The sequence below is a fragment of the Stenella coeruleoalba genome (assembly GCF_951394435.1).
Source record: "Stenella coeruleoalba genome assembly, chromosome: 1".
Classification (NCBI taxonomy): domain Eukaryota; kingdom Metazoa; phylum Chordata; class Mammalia; order Artiodactyla; family Delphinidae; genus Stenella; species Stenella coeruleoalba.
This window is the reverse complement of record NC_137169.1, coordinates 186,309,063-186,332,483: the sequence shown is the minus strand read 5'-3', so window position 1 is coordinate 186,332,483 and position 23,421 is coordinate 186,309,063. Positions and strand designations below refer to the sequence as shown.

The following is a 23,421-nucleotide window of genomic DNA, read 5'->3' as shown; positions in this document are numbered from 1 at the left end:
AGGTAAAAGCATCTGACTACTACATGTCCTCTCAGTAGCTACTCCTGTGCATTTACCTGATGGAATACAAATTATTTGATTATAAATGACTTTCTTCATATTATAGTTTTATTTTTATATATATATATATACATACATACATACATACACACATATATGATATATATGCATTAGGGATTTATGTATAATACATATAATTTTTAATGATGTGTGTAAATAAGTTTCTTTAACAATGACTTTCATTTCGGAATAATAAAAGGGTGCTAAGAAATATATGTGATGAAAAATAGGCATTGTAAGACTACTGGGGTGGTGAAGAGTGAAGCTTTTAAAAAGACTTCAGTTCAGATTCTGATTCTGAATGTCAGGAATGTGATTGGGATCAAATTACTTACTTTCTTGAGTCTCAATTTTTTTTGTTGTTGTTGTTCATTAATTTATTTTCGGCTGCGTTGGGTCTTCGTTGTTGTATGTGGTCTAGCTGTGGCAAGCGGGGGCTTCTCTTGTTGCGGAGCATGGGCTCTAGGCATGTGGGCTTCAGTAGTTTTGGTGCACGGGCTCTGTAGTTGTGGCTCGCGGCCTCTAGAGCACAGGCTCAGTAGTTGTGGTGCATGGGCTTAGTTGCTCCGCGGCATGTGGGATCTTCCTGGACCAGGGCTCGAACCCATGCCCCCTGCATTGGCAGCTGGATTTTTAAACACTGCACCACCAGGGAAGTCCCTCAATTTCTTTATAAAATCTAGATAGTAATTATAACCTAATTCAGGGCTGTTACGAATATTATATGTTAGTACATATAAATCTCTTCTACCCTGCATATAGTAAATGCTGAAAACTGTTAGCTATTATGATCATTATTAAAATGGGGATGATATATACTTTATGAGGTTATAAATATTAAGCAAGATATATACAAAGTGCCTAGTTAACAGATGTCCAGTAAATATCACATTTCATTGAATCCAAGTCGTACCATTATTTTAGGTACCTTCAAGAAGGAAAAAAATACTGCCAGTTGTACAATAATTATTAGACAGTAAGGTAGACCCCAATTTTAGATATGTTAAGTGTGAACATTTTTGCATTAGAATCAAAATACTTTTTCTCCCCTTCTTTGCCCTACTTAACTAGTGAAGAGTCTTTACTCCCCAGAATCTGGAATTCTGTTTCCTATTCTTTTTCCTCCTACCAAGACCCTAGGGTCTCCTACTTCCTTGGCTAAAAAGGGCTACAAGCACTGTAAGTTTTCTGTAAGTTTTATATTCTCTATCATGATTCCCCTTATTTCTTCCATCTTAATGTTGAATTCAACTGCTCAGCATTCTAATTCTTATTATACAAGATAAATGAATATAAAAATAAAACAAAACAAAAACTTCTTCCTAGTTACCCAAGGCCTTCAATCTAATATTTAGATTCAGAATCATTTAGTGATGCATATGTATGCCTTTAGAATTAACAGCATGGTGATCGATCAGGCACTTCATGTGAACAGAAACTGACAAAGACTGGGAAGAAATTCAAACTTGAGGTAAAAAATGGCAGATTTTCCTGGGAACAAATTTATATGCTAAAGGTGGTAGAAAGGTCAAATTGAATGAAAGTGGAGAACAGAAAACTTTCCCACAAAATGATTTCCTAGGAGCTCTTTTCAAATGCTGAGGAGGACTATTTTTTCAGTCTCACTTAGCAAGTACAATGTCGCTAATATAGTTGGTCTCTTATTTGGATAAACAAACCTAAATATCATAATTTCAGAAAAAAATAACAGCAAAGCAGAAATCGAACATTCAAGTTTTGGTTATTTTGTTTATTTCACTTAGGACACTCAGTGGGCATTAACTGGGGTACTTAAAATTCATCTCAATTAGGAATCTCTTTAGTCCTTCATCAATTATTTCGAGTGTTCTCATCTCAAATACATTCCTGTCTTCAACAAACTTCTGAAAGAGATGAGTACCTCCACCCACACCAAAATAATGTGCTTTGCTGGCCAAAAGCACCCGTCCATTTTTATCTAACAATCTAAGGAATGTTTGGTGCAGAGGACCATAATAACCTGGATTGTAAATGGTTTCTGAGGTAAGAATGAGATCATATTTTTCAAAACGTTCTTCACTGCTTAGTAAAAGCTTACAAAACTCAGACCACTCCCCAGAAAAGAACCGGAATTTACATAGTGCTTGTGCTACTTTTGATTTCCTGAACCTTTTCACATCGGGTTCGTTTACATCATTTTCTTCATCTTCCAAAGTGGAGTTAGCCACTACATTAGGTAAGGTTACTTCATCAATCACCACACTGTTATAATCTTGAAAATGAATTTCTTTGGCACCTCCCTTGAACGCCATTATACCCAGCAACCCTGATCCACAACCAAGATCCAACACTTTTTTCCCAGCAAATTTCACTTTGGCCTTTGTAAAATATGCCAGGAGGTCAAAGGTACATTCCCAGATTTTTAAACCTCCTTCATAAACACCTGTAATCAGATCAGAGTGAGCAGAAAAGCTTTTTGAAATGATGTTTTCTCCAGGGAAGTTCTCTTTCAACAAGATGGTTTTCACTACTGATACGTTCATATGCTGGAGACCTGGTAATGTTTCTATGACTTTATTTTCTAACACTTTCTTTAAATCTTTAGGCATAGCATGCTCTTTGGCAACTCTAAAGCAGGGCTGTTTTTCATGTGGCTCCAAGCTACTTGAACTGTTAGCTGCATTGAGTGAGCTGCCTGTGTCTTGAGAGGGACCTGCATTTCCTGCTGACTTATGCTCCCACAAATGATCCTGAAGCAGGTCAAACTGTTCTGTAGGACGTTTTTTGTCTCTATGTGTACCTTTTTGTCTTTCTGAGACTGAAGACTCTTCTGAGGAATCTAGGGCCAAAGCTCCATCTCCAAGGGATGTTAATTCATCTTCCAGATGGTCTTCTATAGTGAAATTAAATTGAAAAGTCATTCTCTCATAAAATGCACACAATCGTTAAACTCAAAGGAAGGTTCTTCAACTTCTGGATAGAACTGATGACACACATGTAAACCTGCTTCAATTATTCTGTTAGTTTTGCTGGAGATCCATTTCTCTTTAGCTGCTTATCAGCAGTTACAATATTCAGAGATATTTCCAAATGACTTTTAAGAGGTCTTTGCTCTTTTTTCAATTTAGCTCTGGAGAAAAAAAAAAGAAAATTGTTATTAAAAAGCAAAATGACACATTTTATGTAAATGTAATATTAAACAGTCCCCTGCTCCACCCCCAGCAGCTGCCTTTTCTATGAAAGCGGTGGAGGGACAGGGAGATAAAGAGACTTGAAAACACACACACCCTTCAGGTTTCAAAAGCTGCAGAAGAGGGCTTCCCTGGTGGCACAGAGCTTGAGAATCTGCCTGCTAATGCAGGGGACACGGGTTTGAGCCCTGGTCTGGGAGGATCCCACATGCCGCGGAGCAACTAGGCCCGTGAGCCACAAGTACTGAGCCTGCGCGTTTGGAGCCTGTGCTCCAAAACAGTGAGAAGCCACGATAGTGAGAGGCCCGCGTACCGCGATGAAGAGTGGCCCCCGCTTGCCACAACTAGAGAAAGCCCTCGCACAGAAACGAACACCCAACACAGCAAAAATAAATTAATTAATTAATAAACTCCTACCCCCGACATCTTAAAAAAAAAAAAGCTGGAGAAGAGAATAAACCGTAAAAACAAACAAAATAACAGCAGCAGCAACAACTAGAAATAAGGTAAAGTCCAAAATTCTCAGGCAGGAAATGACAAGCCTAGCTATTTAGTGTGTTTCATCTGTCACGACCCTGCCCAAACATATTAACCTCCGAAACTGCCAGAATCTCTTCAATCTGTTACCGTTTCAAGTAACAGGACTTCAAGATTGTATTTTGATAAATGAACATCCCTTTAAAAACAGGCACAGGTATGCTCTGATGTGTGTAAATTCATTCAGATGACCTCACTACAAACATTTCGTGGAGACCTGCAGCTCTAAGTGTACTGGGAGTGAGGTAACTGTGGAGTAATTAGTAAAGATTAGCTTGACACAGAATAAGGGCACTGAACTGTGCGGGGAGATCCGTAGAAAATGGAAGCAACTTAATAAAGAGACTCTTCTCTGTATCTACTGGCTAGACACTTAAAATATACCGTCTACTTCAATTTGCACAACAGTTCTGGCAGGTGGGTCTTTATCCCCATTACATAGGACGTACAGAGTAGGGTCAACACATTAAGTGGGTAGGAAGGCGCCTGTTTCTATCCCATTTCACAGCGGGGCTTGGAGTCATTTCTGGCTGTAAGTCCCAGGTCAAACCCGACACCAGATGTGCAACCTCAAAGCCCCAAGGGACGGAGTGTAGCAAATCTGTGGACTCCCGGCCCTCACCTCCCCCAAAGCGTCTCAAAAGCAACGTTACAGCGATCCAGACCTGTGGACGCTAGCTCCCCGGCAGGTTCCCAGCTCCAGGGTAATCCGGCCAGACCCTCCCGACTGAAAGCGCGCACCAGTGTGTCGAGGCCTCCGCGGGCCAGACAAGCCCGGCTTTATTCCCAGTCGTGTGGGGCCCGGGCTCACTAAGGAAAGCGGCGCCCTTCCTCTCTATGGTTTTGGCTCGCAAGGCCTGCCGGGACGGTGGGAGTTTCCGGTCTTGGCTCCGGCGGGAGTGTTTCGAAGCTTTGGTCTTGGGCGAAAGCATGTCTCAGGAACGCGCTGTCCCGGCGAGCGCGGTTCCCCTGGAAGAATTAAGTAGCTGGCCGGAGGAGCTATGCCGCCGGGAACTGCCATCTGTCCTGCCTCGGCTCCTTATATCCTTCATTGTCACTTCCACCTAGAGAGGGGTGTGGGGCCTGTCTCCAACCTTCTCTCCTGTCTCATCACACCCGCTGCAGGGCCGTGTTGGGTTCCTGCGGCTTCAACCCTCTCCTTTCTCTGTTGATGAGCGAGATGAGTAAGCGAGGGGAGGAAGGGCGTGCGAGAGCCGTGGGTGCCGAGACCGAAGGCATGCCTGGCTTTGGCATCCGAAGGGCTTGCAGAGGTGTTCTGCCAGTGGTTTTGGCAGTGGATGTGGCGTTTTCTGCCATTTCTCTGGGCCTTTGAGTTGCTCTGTACGTGCAGTTAAGCGTGAGTACTTTTCCATGGGGCGGCGGGAGCGGGGAGAGGCAAGGACTCAGACTTGAGCTGTAAGGTGAGGTGACTGGATGAAGTAGAGAGAGCGAGGTACTCTGAGCTCTCATCTCTAAAATGGGTGGTGAAAATGAATACCTTCCTCACTGTTTTGAGAATCTAAAGGACGTAGTTCTGACATGGTGCCAAGTCTGTAAAAGATGTTGAGTAAATACAAATGTTCTTCCCCTCCCCTTTTTGAACCTCTTTCGGTTTATTGCTGGTGAGAAGGAGTTGCTTCCTTTGCTAATTGGCTTTCATCTGCTGGGTGTGAGGTACTTAACGTCTCCGTTGTCCAGATGCAGGTCATTTAGAAGTCGAATCTTTTTTTGGTTGTAAATGTACCTGGAGTCCTAGCCCTTCATGTTAAAGGGTAATTTTTTTTTTAACAGCTTTGAGCACATAAAACTACACTCAAAAGAAAAACAAGACCTTCACTTGAGAGAGTCTGAACACTGCAAAAATAATTTTTTACAGCTGAAGCCAAATATAAATATTACGGTCACATAGAAATCATTCACCTGGGCATTGGCAGGTGGTCCCACTTAGGTACCAAAGCGCTTTCTTAGTTATCGTGTAGACATGGAACTGCTGTCCTCAAGGATTTTTGATTTTGGTAACAAAAAGCCATCCTCCTCCTCAAAAAATTTTACTAGGTACAGAATATTATATGTACCAGGCAGTGTTAGGCTTCGGGGGAACAAAGGTAAGAAACACGGTTCCTCTTTTTCTTCTCAAGCTTATAGGGGGATTTCAATAATTGAAAGTCAAGCTTGTTTGTTTATTTATTTTTATTATTATTATTTTTTTTTGCGGTACGCGGGCATCTCACTGTTGTGGCCTCTCCCGTTGCGGAGCACAGGCTCCGGACGCGCAGGCTCAGCGGCCATGGCTCACAGGCCCAGCCGCTCCGCAGCATGTGGGATCTTCCCGGACCGCGGCACGAACCCGTGTCCCCTGCATCATCAGGCGGACTCTCAACCACTGCGCCACCAGGGAAGCCCTATTTTTTTTACTTTTTATAAATTTATTTATTTTTGGCTGTGTTGGGTCTTTGTTGCTGCGCACGGGCTTTCTCTACTTGTGGCAAGTGGGGGCTGCTCTTCATTGCGGTGCACGGGCTTCTCGTTGTGGTGGCTTCTTGTTGCGGAGCACGGGCTCTAGGCGCACGGGCTTCAGTAGTTGTGGCACGTGGGCTCAGCAGTTGTGGCTCGCGGGCTCTAGAGCGCAGGCTCAGTAGTTGTGGCACACGGGCTTAGTTGCTCCGTGGCGTGTGGGATCTTCCCGGACCAGGGCTCGAACCTGTGTCCCCTGCATTGGCAGGTGGATTCTTAACCACTGCACCACCAGGGAATTCCCAAGCTTGTTTATTTACATTTAAAAAAAAAATCAACATTCTCACCTGGTTTTGCATCTCAAACTTAAAATTCAAAAGAACCCAAACCTGTTCTTCCCGCCAGTCTTCTTCATCTAAATAAATGGTTTTACAAGCCAAAACCTTCAGTCCTCTCTCTCTCACATCCAATCAGCAAGTCCTTTTGTTTCTGACCTAGACTATATCTTGAATCCAAATGCTTATCTCCATCCTGGTTGCTACCATTCTTTCAAACCTCCATAACCTCTCACCTGAACTATTGTTAATAGCTCCCTTGCTTCTACTCACGTCCTCTTCTAATCCATTCTCCAAAATAAGTTCACAAAAAAGTGAAAAACATGTTGTTTACTTTTTAAACCACTCCCTCCACCCCAGTGGCTTCTTAACAAATTAGGAATAAAATCTAAACTTTTACCTTCAAGGCTCCTCCTGTTCTAAGCCTTTTCCTCGCTTACCTAGCTCACTACACTCTGTCCACATATACATGAAGCTCACCTACCTCAGGATCTTCATTTTTGCTGATCCTTCAGCGTAGTTCTTCTCTCAGCCTTTTGTCCATCTCATAATTCAGATCTCAGCTCAGATGTCACGCCAGCAAGCCATTTTCAGTGTCCTCAGTCTTAGGTGGTTCTCCCAAACCCAGTCTGTAATACTTATCTCATTGCCCTGTTCAGTTTTCTAAAGAGCAGAAGCAACCTTAATGGAAATTATCTTGTTTACTTTGTTTTCTTTTTACTTTTCCTCACTGTACTGTAAAGTTCATAAAGGCAGGAATTTTGTTTTCTCCAGCACCTAGAATAGTACCTGGCACATAGTAAGCATTCAGTGAAGGGCTAAAAGATATTGTCATGTTTTAAAACTGCCTGAAAATCTCATTAGATAAATTTTTTTTCAGCTTTTGGTTTTACTTCAGCACTTTTTCTACAAATGAAAGAAATTTTCAGTAACTCCATCACCCAAACATAATTATTTTCATGTTTTGCATTTCACACGTTATTTTCCAGTCTTTCTTTTTTTTGCGGGGGGGGGGGCCGCGCCGCTCGGCCTGCGGGATCTTAGTCCCCCGACCAGGGATCAAACTTGTGCCCCCTGCAGTGGAAGCGCGGAGTCTTAACCACTGGACTGCCAGGGAAGTCCCTTATTTTCCAGTCTTTACCTGCATGTCTGCATAATTATAACTTATGTTTAATTTTGGAAGAGGCTAGAATTTTTTTGACCTTTACTGAAATTGATCCACGATGCAAATTCTACCCTACTGAACTAAAATGAGTTAATGACTATATTTCATTTTGATTGCTGCTGTAAGATGTATATGCAAAGTAAGATTTCAGAAAAAGAATCAATTCCTGTATTACTGTGACAGTTATGGCTTATTCATTTTTCTTATTGACACATACTTTAATAATTTGTATATTATTTTTACAGGAAAACATTTCTAACAATTATTCTGAATGGTAGAAAAGTGTATAGTTTATAATGTGATTACCATTAACGTTTGTAATGAACATAGCATAATTTATTATGACGTATTTGTAAGCTTCTATGTGCAGAAGAGTTTCTGTCTGATAAGGTGGTAAGATAGATATGCTAGTAACATGAAAAGATAAGAGTTGATCAGTGACTTAAGACAGGTGCAAATAAAGTACTATAGAAGTGCTGAGGAGGAAGAAATTTCTGTTTCAGAAACCAGAAACCCATGGATCATTATAGACTGTTTCTCATCTGTCAGAAATAAGTCATAACTACACACAATTTGAAAAGATAAGTTTATCCCTGAGCGATTTTGAAAACATTTCCTTAAAGTATTTTCATTATATTTCATTATACCTAGTAAGCATTACATTTTTTACAGCAAAATTAAGCCAGTAATTTGAGTCTAATTTCAATCTCTTACTGATCATTGCTTAAACTTCAAGAAGGGTCCTTTTAAAATCTGTTCTCAGTAGTGAATATCTTACTACTGATCCTAGTATCTTCCTTAATTTTTTTACTCTATGTATCAGCATTCTGACAGTTGGCTTGAGCATATTCGTAAGTAAAATTATCTTAATTGTACGATTACTTTGATGTCTTTAAGGCCTGAGTCCCACATATCCCAGTTTCGTATTCCCTTTAAATTTAAATATAGTTTTGTATACCCTTTAAGTTTATTCTTCCTATTGTAGCGTTACAGCCTTTGTAATCTTCAGTTACTTAAAATGACCAAATTACTTCAAATTACAGTACTTAAAGTTTTAAATTCCATTTTGGATAGATACCAAAAGTGTTCTGTTTGATAATGTGTGTATAAGCACGTTGTAAATTTTATTTTATTTTATTTTATTTTATTATTATTATTTTTTTGCGGTATGTGGGCCTCTCACTGTTGTGGCCTCTCCCATTGCAGAGTACAGGCTCGGGACGCGCAGGCTCAGCGGCCATGGCTCACGGGCCTAGCCGCTCCGCGGCATGTGGGATCTTCCCGGACCGGGGCACGAACCCGTGTCCCCTGCATCGGCAGGCGGACTCTCAACCACTGTGCCACCAGGGAAGCCCCACATTGTAAATTGTAAATGTTAGTTGTTAAACTGGTTAGGCCAATATATAACATAATTTGCAGTCTACTTAATAACTTTCAGCCTCTTAACATGTTTAGTGTCAATTAGAAAATACTTTCTAAGTTACAAAAGGCTGATTGTTTAGGCATGACAAATTTGTCATTTGGAAAAGTTGACTTTCTTCATCTGTCTTCATTAATCTTACTTGACGTAATTTATTTATTTAGTTAGGAGGAGAGGTAGAGTTTACTCATATATTTTGAGTTTTCTATTTACATTTCACTTGGTTGTGGAATATTTGTTTATAATCTTGGATCTGTGTGCTGCCTGTGGGGTCTGATTTTTTTAAGGAACAGTTACTTTTTATCCTGTGTATGAGAGTTGTACATATTCATTATAGAAAATTTGTAACATGCAGAAAAACATAAAAGATAATAAAACAATCATTAATCTGAAATGTTTAAGATTTTGGCATAGGATATTCTCATCTTGATTCTATATATTCCTGCCATCCTATCGGTTATTCTTTGTATATACATGTTTATATATATATTAAGATTGGAATTACACTATTTGGAAGTTTTTTCATTTTAGCTTAATGTATTGTGGACATTTTTTCATGGTTTTAAACGATCTCTAACAATCATTTTAATGATAGCAGATCCTATTCAGTAGATGTACCCACATCCATTAACTGATCTTCAGTTGCTGTACACATACATTGTTTTGTTTTGTTTTTTAAAATTTTTCTATTATTTCAGGTTGTTTAACTGTTAATAGTTTCTCTACATAGAATATGGCATTTTGAAACTGTACAAAGCTTTTGATTGCTAGTATTTACATATTCTCAAATCTGGGAAAGGGTAGTGACCTTTGTTGGCTGACATGACTTAATATTGCTACAAAATATGTTACTATTTTCCTTTATAGAAATTCTGAAAATTATTGTAGAAATGTTTTTACCTCATATGAACCACCTGACATTGGAACAGACTTTCTTTTCACAAGTGCTTCCAAAGGTATAGTACTATTATTATCTTAATCAATTTACTTGTTATAAAGGCTGTTAAGATCTGGCCTCAGTTTTAGACCATTTATTCTTAATTTCTTAATGTATCACTTTTTTTGTTTTTGGTTGTGCCGCGAGGCTTGTGGGATCTTAGTTCCCCGACCAGAGATTGAACCCGAGCCCACAGCAGTGAAAGTGCCAAGTGCTAACGACTGGACTGCCAGGGAATTCCCAATGTATCACATATTTGAAATACAAATAAAATAGTTAAAAATAGATCTTATGTGAGAATATGATGGTGTCAGTATGATCATTAGGTGATTAAAAAACATATTTTCAGAGACTATGGATCCTTTACTAATTGAATTTACATTATTTGTAGTTGGTTTTAAATACTCTTGTATTTTAAAGCTCTTCATTGAAAATTGGGATGGATGATGAAGTTAGTTAAGTCTCTTTCTTTATCTTCTCTGTAGAATTTATTAATAATTGTTAAATTTCATTTTCTGGAAAAATGGAGCCAAAATTTATTAAAGAAGCCTCAGAATAAAAATGGCTGGAATATTGGTAAAATCAAGTAACTTAAGAGAAAATATCAGATTCACCAGCTGCATTGTTACCTTTTAGATATATGTGGTATACCTTTTCTCTGAAAAGCAGAGTCATAACTTTTTTTTTTAATTGTGGGAACTAAACATACTTTGGTGACAAAATGAAACATTTTTTTTATGATAACTTATCTCTTACTTGAATGGATTTCTAAGTTTAGCTTTGAAACAAATAATTATCAGAACTCCTTTTACTCATATTCACTCGATTGTTCTCTATCTAAAAAGTTTCTTAAAATTTGTTCTTGACTGCCAAAAAAAGGTCCGGCTAGTATATAGATGAAAACGAGATGTTGAGTGTTAACAGGCTTATGGGAAGCAGTACCCTCTTTAGTTACAGTGTGTTGCTGACTATGGTTATTCTTGTAGTGTAGTGTTTAGGCCATTTAACTTGTTGAGAGTATTAAGATCTTAGGTTGGCTAATGTTTCACAGACAAAAACACTTAGTTCTGAGGTCACGTACTATGTCTCTAACCCAGGAACAGTATTTTGAGTTGGTCAGAAAGGGGAACTGGTTAGAAAACAAGTGAATAGGTAATTCAGCACAAATTCATTACCACTACCAGAAAATATCCTTGTAAATGTTCACATGGATGTTGATTGGTTAAGATATCATCTTTTATTTATTTAAGTGTAAGAGTAGCACTTTTGTTACATCACCAAAAAATGAACTTTGAGTGATATTTTTTTATGGATGTTATTAAGTAGATTCAAATCACAGAAATGGAAGACAAATCAATTTTTGTTGGAGGCTTTTTTTTTTAAGGAGATTCTATTGTAGAAAAATAGTATACAAAAAATAGAAATACTATAGAAACACTATACAAAATATATATTTTATTAACTTTATTAGGTGCGGTTGTTACACTAGACAATATCCCGTAGCTGTTAATAATGCAAAATCAAATCTAATTTATTTCTTTAAAGATACGCCTTTCCTTTTTTAATGACTTCTGTTACTACTGTTTATGACCTGCTTTGTTTTCACAGACTGTGAGATTATATGATGACATGATGTATGAGTTAACCAGTCAAGCCAGAGGACTATCAAGCCAAAATTTAGAAATCCAGACCACTATAAGAAATATTTTACAGGTATGTCAAATATATTAGAAAGGGGGGTGGGAGAGCTTAAAGAGTGTGAAATATTAATTAACTTTATATTCTCTATATAATGCCCCAATGCTAGAATTAAATTTATAGAATTAAAGATATAAAGATATTGCAAAAAACATAAATTCTGAATTTCTTATACAATTTCATGCTTAGTAAATACCTAAACTCGTATAAGAAGACAAGTAATCAAGGTAGCATGCCCTGCCTGTAATTCTAAAGCGTATGTGTAGAACACCTGCCATATACTTTGATGTTGTGGGTTAGGATTCCAACTTCTTCTTTTTTTCTTTTTTTTTTTAACCAAATGGCTAGCCAGGTTTTTTGGGGGGGTTTTCCCTAAGATTTTTTTGATGTGGACCATTTTTGAAGTCCTTATTGAATTTGTTACAATATTGCTTCTGTTTTTTCATTTTTGGTTTTTTGGCTACGAGGCGTGTGAGATCTTAGCTCCCCGACCAGGGATCGAACCTGTACCCCCTGCGTTGGAAGGCGAAGTCTTAACCACTGGACTGCCAGGGAAGTTCCTAGCCACTTTTAATATTTGTAGTTCTGACAGACTGTAGTTATGTGTAACGAGGAACAGAGAGAGGGTCCATTTTGCTCACTGCTGTATCCCTAGCACTCAGCATATTGTCTGACACCTTTTAGGTACACAGAAAATATATTCTGAATGAAACTTCTTTCCATATTTCCAGACAATGGTACAGCTATTAGGAGCTCTTACAGGATGTGTTCAGCATGTCTGTGCCACTCAGGAATCCATCATTCTAGAAAATATTCACAGTCTTCCCTCCTCAGTCCTACATGTAATCAAAAGTACATTTGTACATTGTAAGGTAAGTGATGGGTCTAAGTACACTTTATTATTTTTTAACATTTAAAAAAAAATTTTATTTATTTTTTTCTGGCTGAGTTGGGTCTTTGTTGCTGTGCGTGGGCTTTCTCTAGTTGCGGTGAGCGGGGGCTACTCTTCGTTGTGGTGCGCAGGCTTCTCATTGCAGTGGCTTCTCTCATTGCAGAGCACAGACTCTAGGCACCCGGGCTTCAGGAGTTGTGGCTTGCAGGCTCTGGAGCGCAGGCTTAGTAGTTGTGGCACATGGGCTTAGTTGCTCCGTGGCATGTGGGATCTTCCTGGACCAGGGCTCAAACCCGAGTCCCCTGCATGGGCAGGCGGATTCTTAACCACTGTGCCACCAGGGAAGCCCTAAGTACACTTTAAATGGCCTAAAATCCATGGGCAAAGGGGCTGAGTTTGTGGTGCTTATAGTATTTGTTCATAAGTTTACATTTTAACCTATATTATTGCAGTGCATTTTTCCATAGAACAAAGAGCATGTATGTAAATATTTGTTTCAAAATAAGTAGTTATAAAGAAATCTTAAAAAGGGGGCTCTTGCAGTTTTGTTGTTGTCTTATTCTATTTCCTCTTGATAAGGAAAGAAGTGGTACAGATTTGTGTCAAGTCGCAGGGATCCTCAAATATTTCTGTCATGGCATTGGTGGCTCAGATGAAAATTGCTTAACAATTAGGTGCCTGTAAAGGGACACTGACCCTTATTTAGTCCTGAGACAGCTTTAAAGCACAAAAGCTAGCCTAGGATTTGTGGGTCACAGGAAGTTTTGATAATGCTGTTTGTTGGATGAATGAAAATTGCTAGTTAACTAATGCTTCTCTTTGGTGACAGGGTACTGAAATGTCATGCACTGGACCTAATGTTATTTAGCTCCCTTTTAGTTCTATATTTGTAAGATCTTGGAAGTCAGAAATCATATTTTATACATACCTGCATCTCTCAAATACACTATGTATAATGGAGGTTTACTAAACATTTGTTTAATGAATGAATATGTCATTCACTAAGAATCATTAAATTTTTTTTTTTTTTTTTGCTGGTGAGAATTCTTTTCTTTAATTGAAGTACAGTTGATTTACAGTGTTGTGTTAATTACTGCTGTACAGCAAAGTGATTCAGTTATATATATATGTACCTTACTCTTTTTTACTATTCTTTTTCATTATGATTTATCATAGGATACTGAATATAGTTCTCTGTGCTATACAGTAGGACCTTGTTGTTTATCCATTCTATATATGAAAGCTTGCATCTGCTAACCCCAACCTCCCACTCCATCCTTCCCGCAACCCCCTCCCCCTTGGCAACCACCAGTCTGTTCTCTGTGATTCTGTTTCTGTCATAGAGAGGTTCATTTGTGTCATATATATTTTTTATTTTATAAATTTATTTATTTATTTTTAGCTGCATTGGGTCTTTGTTGCTGTGCGTGGGCTCTATCTAGTTGCTGCGAGTGGGAGCCACTCTTCATTGTGGTGTGTGGGCTTCTCATTTCAGTGGCTTCTCCTGTTTCAGAGCACGGGCTCTAGGTGCGCGGGCTTCAGTAGTTGTGGCTCGCGGGCTCTAGAGCGCAGGCTCAGTAGTTGTGGTGCATGGGCTTAGTTGCTCTGCGGCATGTGGGAGCTTCCCAGACCAGGGATCAAACCCATATCCCCTGCATTGGCAGGCGGACTCTTAACCACTGCGCCACCAGGGAAGTCCCTGTGTCATATTTTAGATTCCACATATAAGTGATATCATATTGTATTTGTCTTTCTCTTTCTGACTGCAGTTAGTCTGATAATTTCTAGTTGCATCCATGTTGCTGCAAATGGCATTACTTTGTTCTTTTTTTATGCCTGAGTAGTATTCCATTGTATATATGTACCACATCTTCTTTATCCATTCATCTGTCGATGGACATTTAGGTTGTTTCCATGTATTGGCTATTATGAATAGTGCTGCTATGAACATAGGCATACATGTATCTTTTTGAATTATAGTTTTGTCCGGATATATGCCCAGGAGTGGGATTGCTAAATCATGGTAATTCTATTTTTAGTTTCCTGAGGAACCTCTGTACTGTTCTCCGCAGTGGCTGCACCAACTTACATTCTGATGCTATTCTGCACCCCATGTTTTGCATATGCTCCCCACCCACCTACTCTCTAAAAGCATTACATTTATGAGCTCTGATAGAATGAATTAAAATAAATTTGGCTCTTGAGTTTTTTATGATTTGCTTTTTCTCTCGTTTTTATTCCTTTGTGGTCAGAATAGCGAATCTGTTTATTCTGGGCGTTTACACCTAGTCTCAGACCTTCTGCAGGCTCTTTTCAAGGAGGCCTATTCTCTTCAAAAGCAGCTAATGGAACTGCTGGATATGGTTTGCATTGACCCTTTAATAGATGAGAATGATGACATTTTGAATATGGTAGTAGGTGAGTGAAAAAAACTTACTACTTAGTATATGATGTATATTGACTATAAACTGTACATCAGGTAAATTATTGAACCCAATGTTTCTAATGATTCATTATATCGTGTAAAAAAATTTAAATCCTACCCAATAAACTTTTAATCTCTTAAATTTTAGATTTTGTAAAATTGATATTTGATGCATTAACATAGATTTATATATTTAGTCAATGTTCAAAGTAGGTTGTTACTCCACAGTGATTAACAAAGAAAGTTATGCAATTTTATACCCTCTAAAGTAGTCCACATTCTGAAGCAGTAGCTTTCAGTGTTTTTAAACCATAACTTCATAGTAAGAAATGAAGTTTGCATTTCTTCCCGGAACACATATAATTACGTACTTGTATGTATGTTTGTGAATGTGTATGTATATACTACATTTATTTATTGTACTTGAAATAATGTACTCTATTATAGTCTATTTCATTTTTAAAGAATTGCTGATTGCTACTTTATTAATTTCATCACTTACCAATGGATCATGGCCCAGAGTTTGAAAAGCAGTACTCTAATAAAAAGATTGCATTCATAGCTTCAGCATAAAGAGAGTAAGGTGGTTTTGTGCAGTATTATCAGGCATCTTTTGCTCTGTAACAAACCAACCCAAAAATCTATTACATTAAAGTAACTACTAGGGAGTTCCCAGGCCGCCCAGTGGTTAAGACTCGGTGCTTTCACTGCTGGGGCCTGGGTTCAGTCCCTGGTCAGGGAACTAAGATCCTGCAAGCCGCGTGGCATGGCAAGAAGGAAAGAAAGAAAGGAAAAAAGAAAGGAGGGAGGGAGGGAGGAAGCAGAGATGGAGGGAAAGAGAGGGAGGGGGGGAGAGAGGAAGGAAGAAAGAAATCAAGCAACTACTGTTTCATTTATTCATGATTCTGAGTTAGTGTTTTAGGCTGGGCTCAGGTAGAACAGCTTTCTCTGCTTCACGTGGTGTAACTGGCTCACTCAGTTTGTGGTCACTGACCTCACTCACGGTCGTTTGTCGGCAGAGGGAGAGATAATGTCCTGAGCCAGTCCCATGTAGCCCATCATGCAGCAGGTTAGCCCAGGCTCAGCTACCTGCTGATGGCCTCAGGGGTCCTAAGAGCAGCAAGAGAGGGCAGGCCCCAGTGTGCAGGCACGTTTAAAGTCTCTGCTTGGTTTATGTTTATTTTTGTCCTGTTGACCAAGTTATGTCGCGAAGCCCAGGGTCTGTGGAAGCGAACTGACTAAGCGCGTGGACACAGAAAGGGGGTTTATTGTGCCCATTGTAACAAATAATCTACCTCAGGCAAAGTACAAGCCTTAATGAGTACTGTGCAAATTCATTTGATTCTTCCTTGTTAGGTTTTCTTTCCTTAGCAGTATATTTTGTCATTTTTGATTTGAATATCTGTGGAATGTTTCAGTTACAATAGGGCATAATTTTTAGTCCACTGAACATTTTTAGTTTTATTTAGGTCATAGAGTAGGTATAAACATCAAACTTAATTTTCTATAATTTATAAAAACCCTAAATCAAAAGCGTGACACTTTCACTAATTATTTTGAGATAATTTTTTTCAAATTGTATTGCCTATTTTAGCAAATGTCAAAATTGTTCAGTAGGTATTTTTAAATATAGAAGAAACTCACCCCATATGACCTTTGAATGTCCTAAGAGTTCTGTTATCTTTCTTTGTAGTTATTCATTCATTGCTGGATATCTGCTCTGTTATTTCCAGTATGGACCATGCATTTCATGCCAATACTTGGAAATTTATAATTAAGTAAGTTTCTGTTTTGTTTTGTTTTTACTTTTTGTAATATATTTTCCATATCCAAAAGTCTTAATTATTTGTAAGTTTTCTTAGATTGCATTTAAAACATTTTGTATGGGTGTGTACAATGTTTACTGACACTGCTCTCTTATAATCCAAATGTTGTACATGTAGCTCCCAAACTAAATCATACTTCTTTATTCTGCTCTCTCTAAAATTAAAAAAAGTTCTACTCAGTTAGCTAGTACATCTGAAATAATGGGCCATGGGTCTTAACCATGTGCCTACTGCTACTGTTGTTTAACTGACTATCAAGTATCCTACTTCCAGCCTTAGATAAATTAATAATCATAATTAGAGTTGAATATAATCCCCTCATTATATACTTTTGAGTTGTTCAATTTTAATTCCATTTATAATTTTAACTAGAGCGTTATGAAGGATTGCTAGGGAGAGTGTCCACAGCATTCATCAGATTCTTGGGGGTGGGAGGAGATATAGTTGAGATGTAAAAATGGTTAAGAATCTCTACTTTATACATATGCATAAAACATTAAAGGTAGTGTAATACTTTCAGGTCTTAGGTGTTTTTCTTGCACCACCAGGTCATTACGTTGCCAACAAGTAATAATGCAGTGATTCAAAGTGTCAACTCAGAGTCATACCGCATATGCTTGAGTCCATTCTGAAATCACTTACCCCTCTGGAACTCTTAGGCAATTTGGTTAATTTCTCTGAGTCTTAGTTTGCTCATCTGAAAGTGGGAGTTATAACAATAGCACCTTCTTTGTGGGGTTATAGTGAGAATTGAGTTTATCAGTGTGAAATGCTTGCAACTCTGCAAGTCACACAGTGAGTGCCCAGTGAATTAGCCACACCACACCACACCACACCACCGCCACCGCCACCGCCACCGCCATCGCCATCGCCATCGCCATCGCCATCACCATCACCATTGAATATCTTCCAGTCTTGCCCCGCTCTGATTCATTTTCTATCCAGCATTCATACTGATCTTCTAAAAATGTAAATCAGATCATGTCACTCTACTGCTTAAAATCCATCCCAGTTTACTAAGAGTAACAACCTAATCCTCTCTGGCTCCCGCCTTCTTCACCAGCCCATCTCCATTGCGCTCTCCCTGTTCTCAGCTCCTCAAACATAACAAACTCTCCTGTCCCAGAGCCTTTTCACAGCTTTTCCCTCTGCCTGGGATGCTTCTCTCTTGTACTCTACACCTTGCTAATTCCTGCTTATCTTTCAGTTCTCAGTTTAAGTGTTACGTCTTGATGGTAGCATTCTTTTCATCCTCACCCTGAGAATCAGTTAGATTAGATTTCTCTATTGTAGCATCCTGGACTCTTCCAGCTTAACATTCATCACAGCTGTAATCAATTAACTATTCTTACACTATTTAATGTTCTCTTTTGTGCTAGACCACAAATTCCATGCAGACAGGGCAGAGATTGTGTCTTTTCATTCACCCCTCTATCTCCAGGGCTTCACAGAGTGTCTGGCATATAGGTAAGAGTTCAATTAATATTTTATAAGGAGAAATAAAAAATTATCAACTTACTCAAACTAACATGACAGCTTCAGAGGTAACGTCAGTACATCTTAATTATGCCGTGTCTGTTATATATGATGCATTTTGATTTTTTACATGTTCTTTCAAGTCATATTTTTATGGTCCTAAGTTACTTGATATGTTACTTGTGGTGATTATATTCTTTTCTTTTTATTCATTTAGGCAGAGCCTTAAGCACCAGTCGGTTATAAAGAGTCAGCTGAAACACAAAGATATAATTACTAGCTTGTGCGAAGACATTCTTTTCTCCTTCCGTTCTTGTTTACAGTTAGCTGAGCAGATGACACAATCAGATGCCCAGGTAAAAATATGGTCTAACCACACTGTGAACTGTAGCTCTTTTTCTTTTGGCAGTTACTAAATCTCATTTAGATCTATGGATCAGTTTACCTAAAAGGGTTTTAATTTGTTTTGTTTTTGTTTTCAACCTGTGGGATTATTTACAGCCCATAATTACTTTTCACTCAGAGCATTGCATTAGACCCCTATGTGCTTTCGTTCCGTCTATAGTCTATCTGTCCCTGCCTTTTTATATACTCACTGGTTGGTCAAGGCATTCTCCTCAGAATCTTTTCTACCCTTGGACAAAAATCTAATTCCTTAGTCCTGTATTTATTTAAGGTCGTCTTGATGATATAGCCACAGTCAACCTTTTCTTCACCAATCCATTACAACCTGTAGAGATGCAGTATACAGCTGTGTGTATACTTGGTGTATACTTACATTTATATTGATTTCAAAAAGTTATAGTGTTGAATTGGCACCCCTTTTATAAAACAGATTGTATTCTAAAAATTTTTAATATGCTTATTGGGAATTGCAGTATATTTTCCTATAAGAGTGTTTATACATAGTGCCTTCTGTTCTCACACTAGCTCTTTAAAGTTTGTTTAACTCGTAATAGTCCTAAATTATAGGATTAATAGTAGTCAGGACCTCACAGTTATAAGCAATAATTTCAGTGGGAAAATGAGTTAAATATTTCTCCGTAGAATAACAGTAACATCCCTTCCTGTTGTAGACCTGCAAACTGATACAGGGTATTCCTCTGTACCTGTGCTCTTCCCTGCCCAGCAGCTATGGGGGTGGACATGTAAGGATTCATCCAGTTCCTAAACACTGATCACAACTCATGGGGCAGGGATGATCTGGAAAGACAAACCCGAGAGGAGGGTGGAAGTTTGAAAAGGGGCCCTGAAGTTGGTAAGAGGGAGTGAGGAGTAACTTTAGGAAGGGGCACACCCTTTCCTTCTTGCTTCTCTTCTTTTTCTCTTTATCTGTCCTTCCCTTACATCCTTTTTTCCTTTTCTTTTCTGTCCCCGCTTCCTTCATATACCCTTTCTGATTCCCCTCACCTTCCCGAAAGGAGAAGGCATTTTGTTGGGTATCCTGTGTCAATGGCAGGAAGGATGTTCCCCTATCCACCTTTATCCTATACCTCTGTATCCTCAACCTCAACCTTCTCTTTTTCCAATTTCCATCTTGCTTATCTTGACACCACAGATCCCCCAGTTAGAGTTACTTGGAGAGTAAGATTAGACAGAGATTCCTGGACAGGAGTGAGATGGGGAAAGCCCAAGCCACAGTATAGTCTATAATGGAAGAAGAAAGAGAGATCCCGAGGGTACCTGACCAGGATAGCTATTTGTACATGAAGTATTGAATACACAAGTTCAGTGTATATAAACTGCTTGTATATGAAAATCAGAGAATTTAAATAGTAAACTTTCCAAGCAAATTTTCATGTTTTGCCTTACTTGTTTTTCTTTACTTATTTGGTACTGCTAAATGTAACTAGCACTACTTACTGTCCATTGCCTGAAATGGAGCTTTGAGAAGGTCTGTGTAGTTTCTCCATTCTTAACTCTAAATTTTGATTAGCATCGCCCTCTGCTGTTCACTATTGATATTTATTGAAGAATCAAACTATTTCATTAAATTCTTCCAAGCAGTTTTTTCACCTTGTTTTTAAAAACGTCAGAATAAAACCTCTAGATTTCATAGGTAATATGCTGTTTATGGAAGCATGTAGATGTATCAGTCCCTAAATTAGGTTCCTGAGGCTGCTATAACAAATTACCACAAATCAGGTGGCAAATTTGTTTGCTCACACTTCTAGAGGATAGAAGTCTGAAATGTGTCAGCAGGGCCCTGTTCTCTTGAAGGCTCTAGGGGAGAGTCTGCTCCATGCCTTTCTTAGTTTCTGCTGTCACTGGCATTCCTTGGCTTGCAGCTGTATAACTTCAGTCTCCGCCACCATCATCACGTGGTGTCCTCTCCCTGTCTCTTCTTATCATCTTCCTAATAGGGACACCAGTCATGTTAGATTAAGGGCACATCCTACTCCAGTATGACCTCATCTGAACTAATTGCGCCTACAATGTCCCTACTTCCAAATAAAGGTACTGGGGGTTAGGGCTTCACCCTGTCTTTTTAGGGGACACAGTTCAACCTGTGACAGCCTCTAAAATTGATATTTATTCTCTCTTAAGTCTTGAACGTGGTTTCAAAATGAGATTGTTATATTAGACTTTGTAACAAGCTTTTTAGCCACAAATAATTTAGTTTTTCTATAAAGATAGGGAAATTTATTTGTAACACTCTTAGATATAAATTTAATTTGCACTGTAATTCCTACTTTTGTTCGTAGAATGCTTACTGAAAGTTATATTCAGAAAATAGACTCATATTTTTATATGTATTGCCTACACTTAGATTCATTGCTCACTACCTTCAGATTTTATTGGTATTTTTCTTGTTTTATTTAAAGAAAGGAAGACTGAATACTCAATATTTTGAAACATTAAAAATGGTTTTCCTTGTTTATATCCCCACCCCTCCTTTTTTATTGGCATTGAGATGCAAACTTTCTGACTTAAACAGTTGAGTAAATCAAGGTGGGATAGTATTTGTGTTGTACACTTGCTTTTTGAAAATGTGAAAATCAGCTCTAGATTTAAGTGGTATGCTATTTAGTAATGAAGTAAAACCAGAGTCTTCAACCAAATCTTATACAATTTCCTCTTGAATGAGAAAGAAAAATTTAAAATAGGTGAATATGATAAGTTGTGTGTCACCGTTTATTCATTTAATTCATTTACCAGCTATCTCCAGAGTCCTTACTGTGTGCCAGAAAATGTGCTGGGTACTAAATCAGCCATATCTTTCTGCCTCCAATAACTTATAGTCTAGGTTGGGAGATAGTATAAGCAGGTAATTAGACTAGTGTGATCTTTGGAGAATTGCAGGTTGGCCTATGTGAGTAAAGGTAGGAACCCAATCATGAAGTCAATAACAGTTTCTTGTGATGTGACATCTAAGCTGAATAAAATTTCTTATTGAGTATCTTATAAGTATCTTAGATTCATTTTTAATCTCTGTCCTTTTAAACTTCCATAGCAGTGTATGAGAGAGTTCATAATTATCAAAGAGGTGAATTTTCACCTAACTTACTCTTGCTGAGGAAAATTGACTATTTCCAAATATTTTTATAAAAGGTAAAAATGAAGGGTCATACTCAATTAGTGGATCATTCAATTCCACTTTGATTGGTTTAATTAAGGTTTTGATATATTTTTGTAAAGAGATTGAACATACACAGTTAATAAAGTTATTTCATTTGAAATGATTCTCCAAATTAAAGATAATAATGTATCTGTTTGACTTAATTTTAAGGTACTAATTTAAAGCTCTTTGGAGTATAGTGTGTATTACACATTTGGATGACATGACAACCAATATTTATTAAGCTAAGTTGCCTAAGTGTCAGACACTATTTAAACCTCACAGTAACCTTAGTGTAAGCCACATTGCACCCTCATAGAGAGGCTTGGTAACTTTCCCACGATCATGCAGATGTAGTGGTAAAGCCAGGATTTCAATCCAGGTAGGGTGACTCCACTGTCCTCTACATCCCCTGTATACACATAGATATCTTGGCATTACCCAGTGTTTTATCAACTTACAAATGTAATACATGCTCAGAAAACCCTCACACATTACACAAATACCTAACATGGACCGTGAAATCCTACTTTAATCTGCTACAGAGAACCACAGGTAACATTTCGATTTATTTTGGGAGGGTTAGGGAGGAAATATTAACACATAACACACATTTAAAAATAATAATAGGATGATATTATACATATTGTTTTGCAGCATGAGTTTTTACTTAATCTGTCTTAGGGCTTTCTGTATTCATGAAGGTATATCTACCCAATTCCTTTTAATAGCTCTATGCTACTACATTTTGTGAATATACCTTGAATTTTTTTTTTTAATAATGAATCTCTATGTATTCATCATCCAATTTTATACCTTGAATTTATTTAACCATTCTCCAGCTGATGGATACTGGATTTATTTCCATTTTCATTATATAAGAAAGATTGCATTGCATACCTGTGCTGGTATTTCTATAGGATATATTTCCAAAAGTGGGATTGCTACTGGGTCAAGGAATTTATAACACTCTAGCTTTTAATAATAATGCAATGAGTGTATTATTTTATGCTCCCATGACTGTTAAAATAAAGTGCTTGCTACTCCACTTCCTCAACTCTGGGATATTATCAGTCTTAAATCTTTGCTAATCAAATAGTTTTCTCCCCTCCCCCTTCAAAAGATATGTAATTAGGTTGTAATTTAGAATTTTTCAATTTTAGTTTATTGGAAATTTATATTTTCTGTGAACTGCCTTCTCATGTCTTACCTGTTTTCTTTTATATCTCATTCTTTTATTTATTTGTAAGACCTTTTTCTTTTGACCATCTACTGATCCCCATATAGCAAAGAACAATAAGGTATTAAAAGTTTCTTTCACTTTCAGATCAGTCAAAAATGATCAGCTCTTTTGCTGTTATAGATTAAGATTTCTTTTCAGTGATGTAGAGTTTAATTTTTTGACATATTTTATCATTTGGTGTGTGTTTGTATTGCTTATAACAACTCAGAGAAGAATTACTTTTT

The 23,421-nt window shown here is 38.0% G+C and overlaps 2 protein-coding genes across 6 annotated transcripts in view; one reads left to right on the top strand and one right to left on the bottom strand.

Moving 5' to 3' along the window:
* Window positions 1-1,805: 1,805 nt before the first annotated feature.
* Window positions 1,806-4,570, bottom strand: METTL18 (methyltransferase 18, RPL3 N3(tau)-histidine). The gene is made up of 2 exons (XM_079915279.1): window positions 4,433-4,570; window positions 1,806-3,169 (listed from the first exon to the last, which is right to left on the bottom strand). The coding sequence occupies exon 2, from the start codon at window positions 2,958-2,960 to the stop codon at window positions 1,839-1,841; it is 1,122 nt and encodes a 373-aa protein (XP_079771405.1). The 5' UTR covers window positions 2,961-3,169; window positions 4,433-4,570; the 3' UTR covers window positions 1,806-1,838.
* Window positions 4,571-4,638: 68 nt separating this feature from the next.
* The window catches only part of FIRRM (FIGNL1 interacting regulator of recombination and mitosis), a 45,591-nt gene continuing 26,808 nt past the window's right edge, over window positions 4,639-23,421 (top strand). For 2 of the 5 annotated variants that reach the window (XM_079912465.1, XM_079912464.1), the window contains exons 1-8: window positions 4,658-4,808; window positions 8,533-8,572; window positions 10,009-10,097; window positions 11,687-11,791; window positions 12,508-12,648; window positions 14,921-15,086; window positions 16,787-16,871; window positions 18,613-18,751. In XM_079912465.1, the coding sequence (XP_079768591.1) occupies window positions 4,698-4,808; window positions 8,533-8,572; window positions 10,009-10,097; window positions 11,687-11,791; window positions 12,508-12,648; window positions 14,921-15,086; window positions 16,787-16,871; window positions 18,613-18,751 (876 nt within the window). In that variant the 5' untranslated portion in view covers window positions 4,658-4,697. Of the gene's footprint in view, window positions 4,809-8,532; window positions 8,573-8,600; window positions 9,083-10,008; window positions 10,098-11,686; window positions 11,792-12,507; window positions 12,649-14,920; window positions 15,087-16,786; window positions 16,872-18,612; window positions 18,752-23,421 lie in introns of those variants that run through there. The other 3 variants (XM_079912467.1, XM_079912466.1, XM_079912468.1) reach the window with 3 other exon arrangements.

What these genes read in the sequence shown, in the direction of transcription:
- METTL18 (XM_079915279.1), bottom strand. Translation starts at nt 2,960, where the DNA reads ATGACTTTTCAATTTAATTTCACTATAGAAGACCATCTGGAAGATGAA.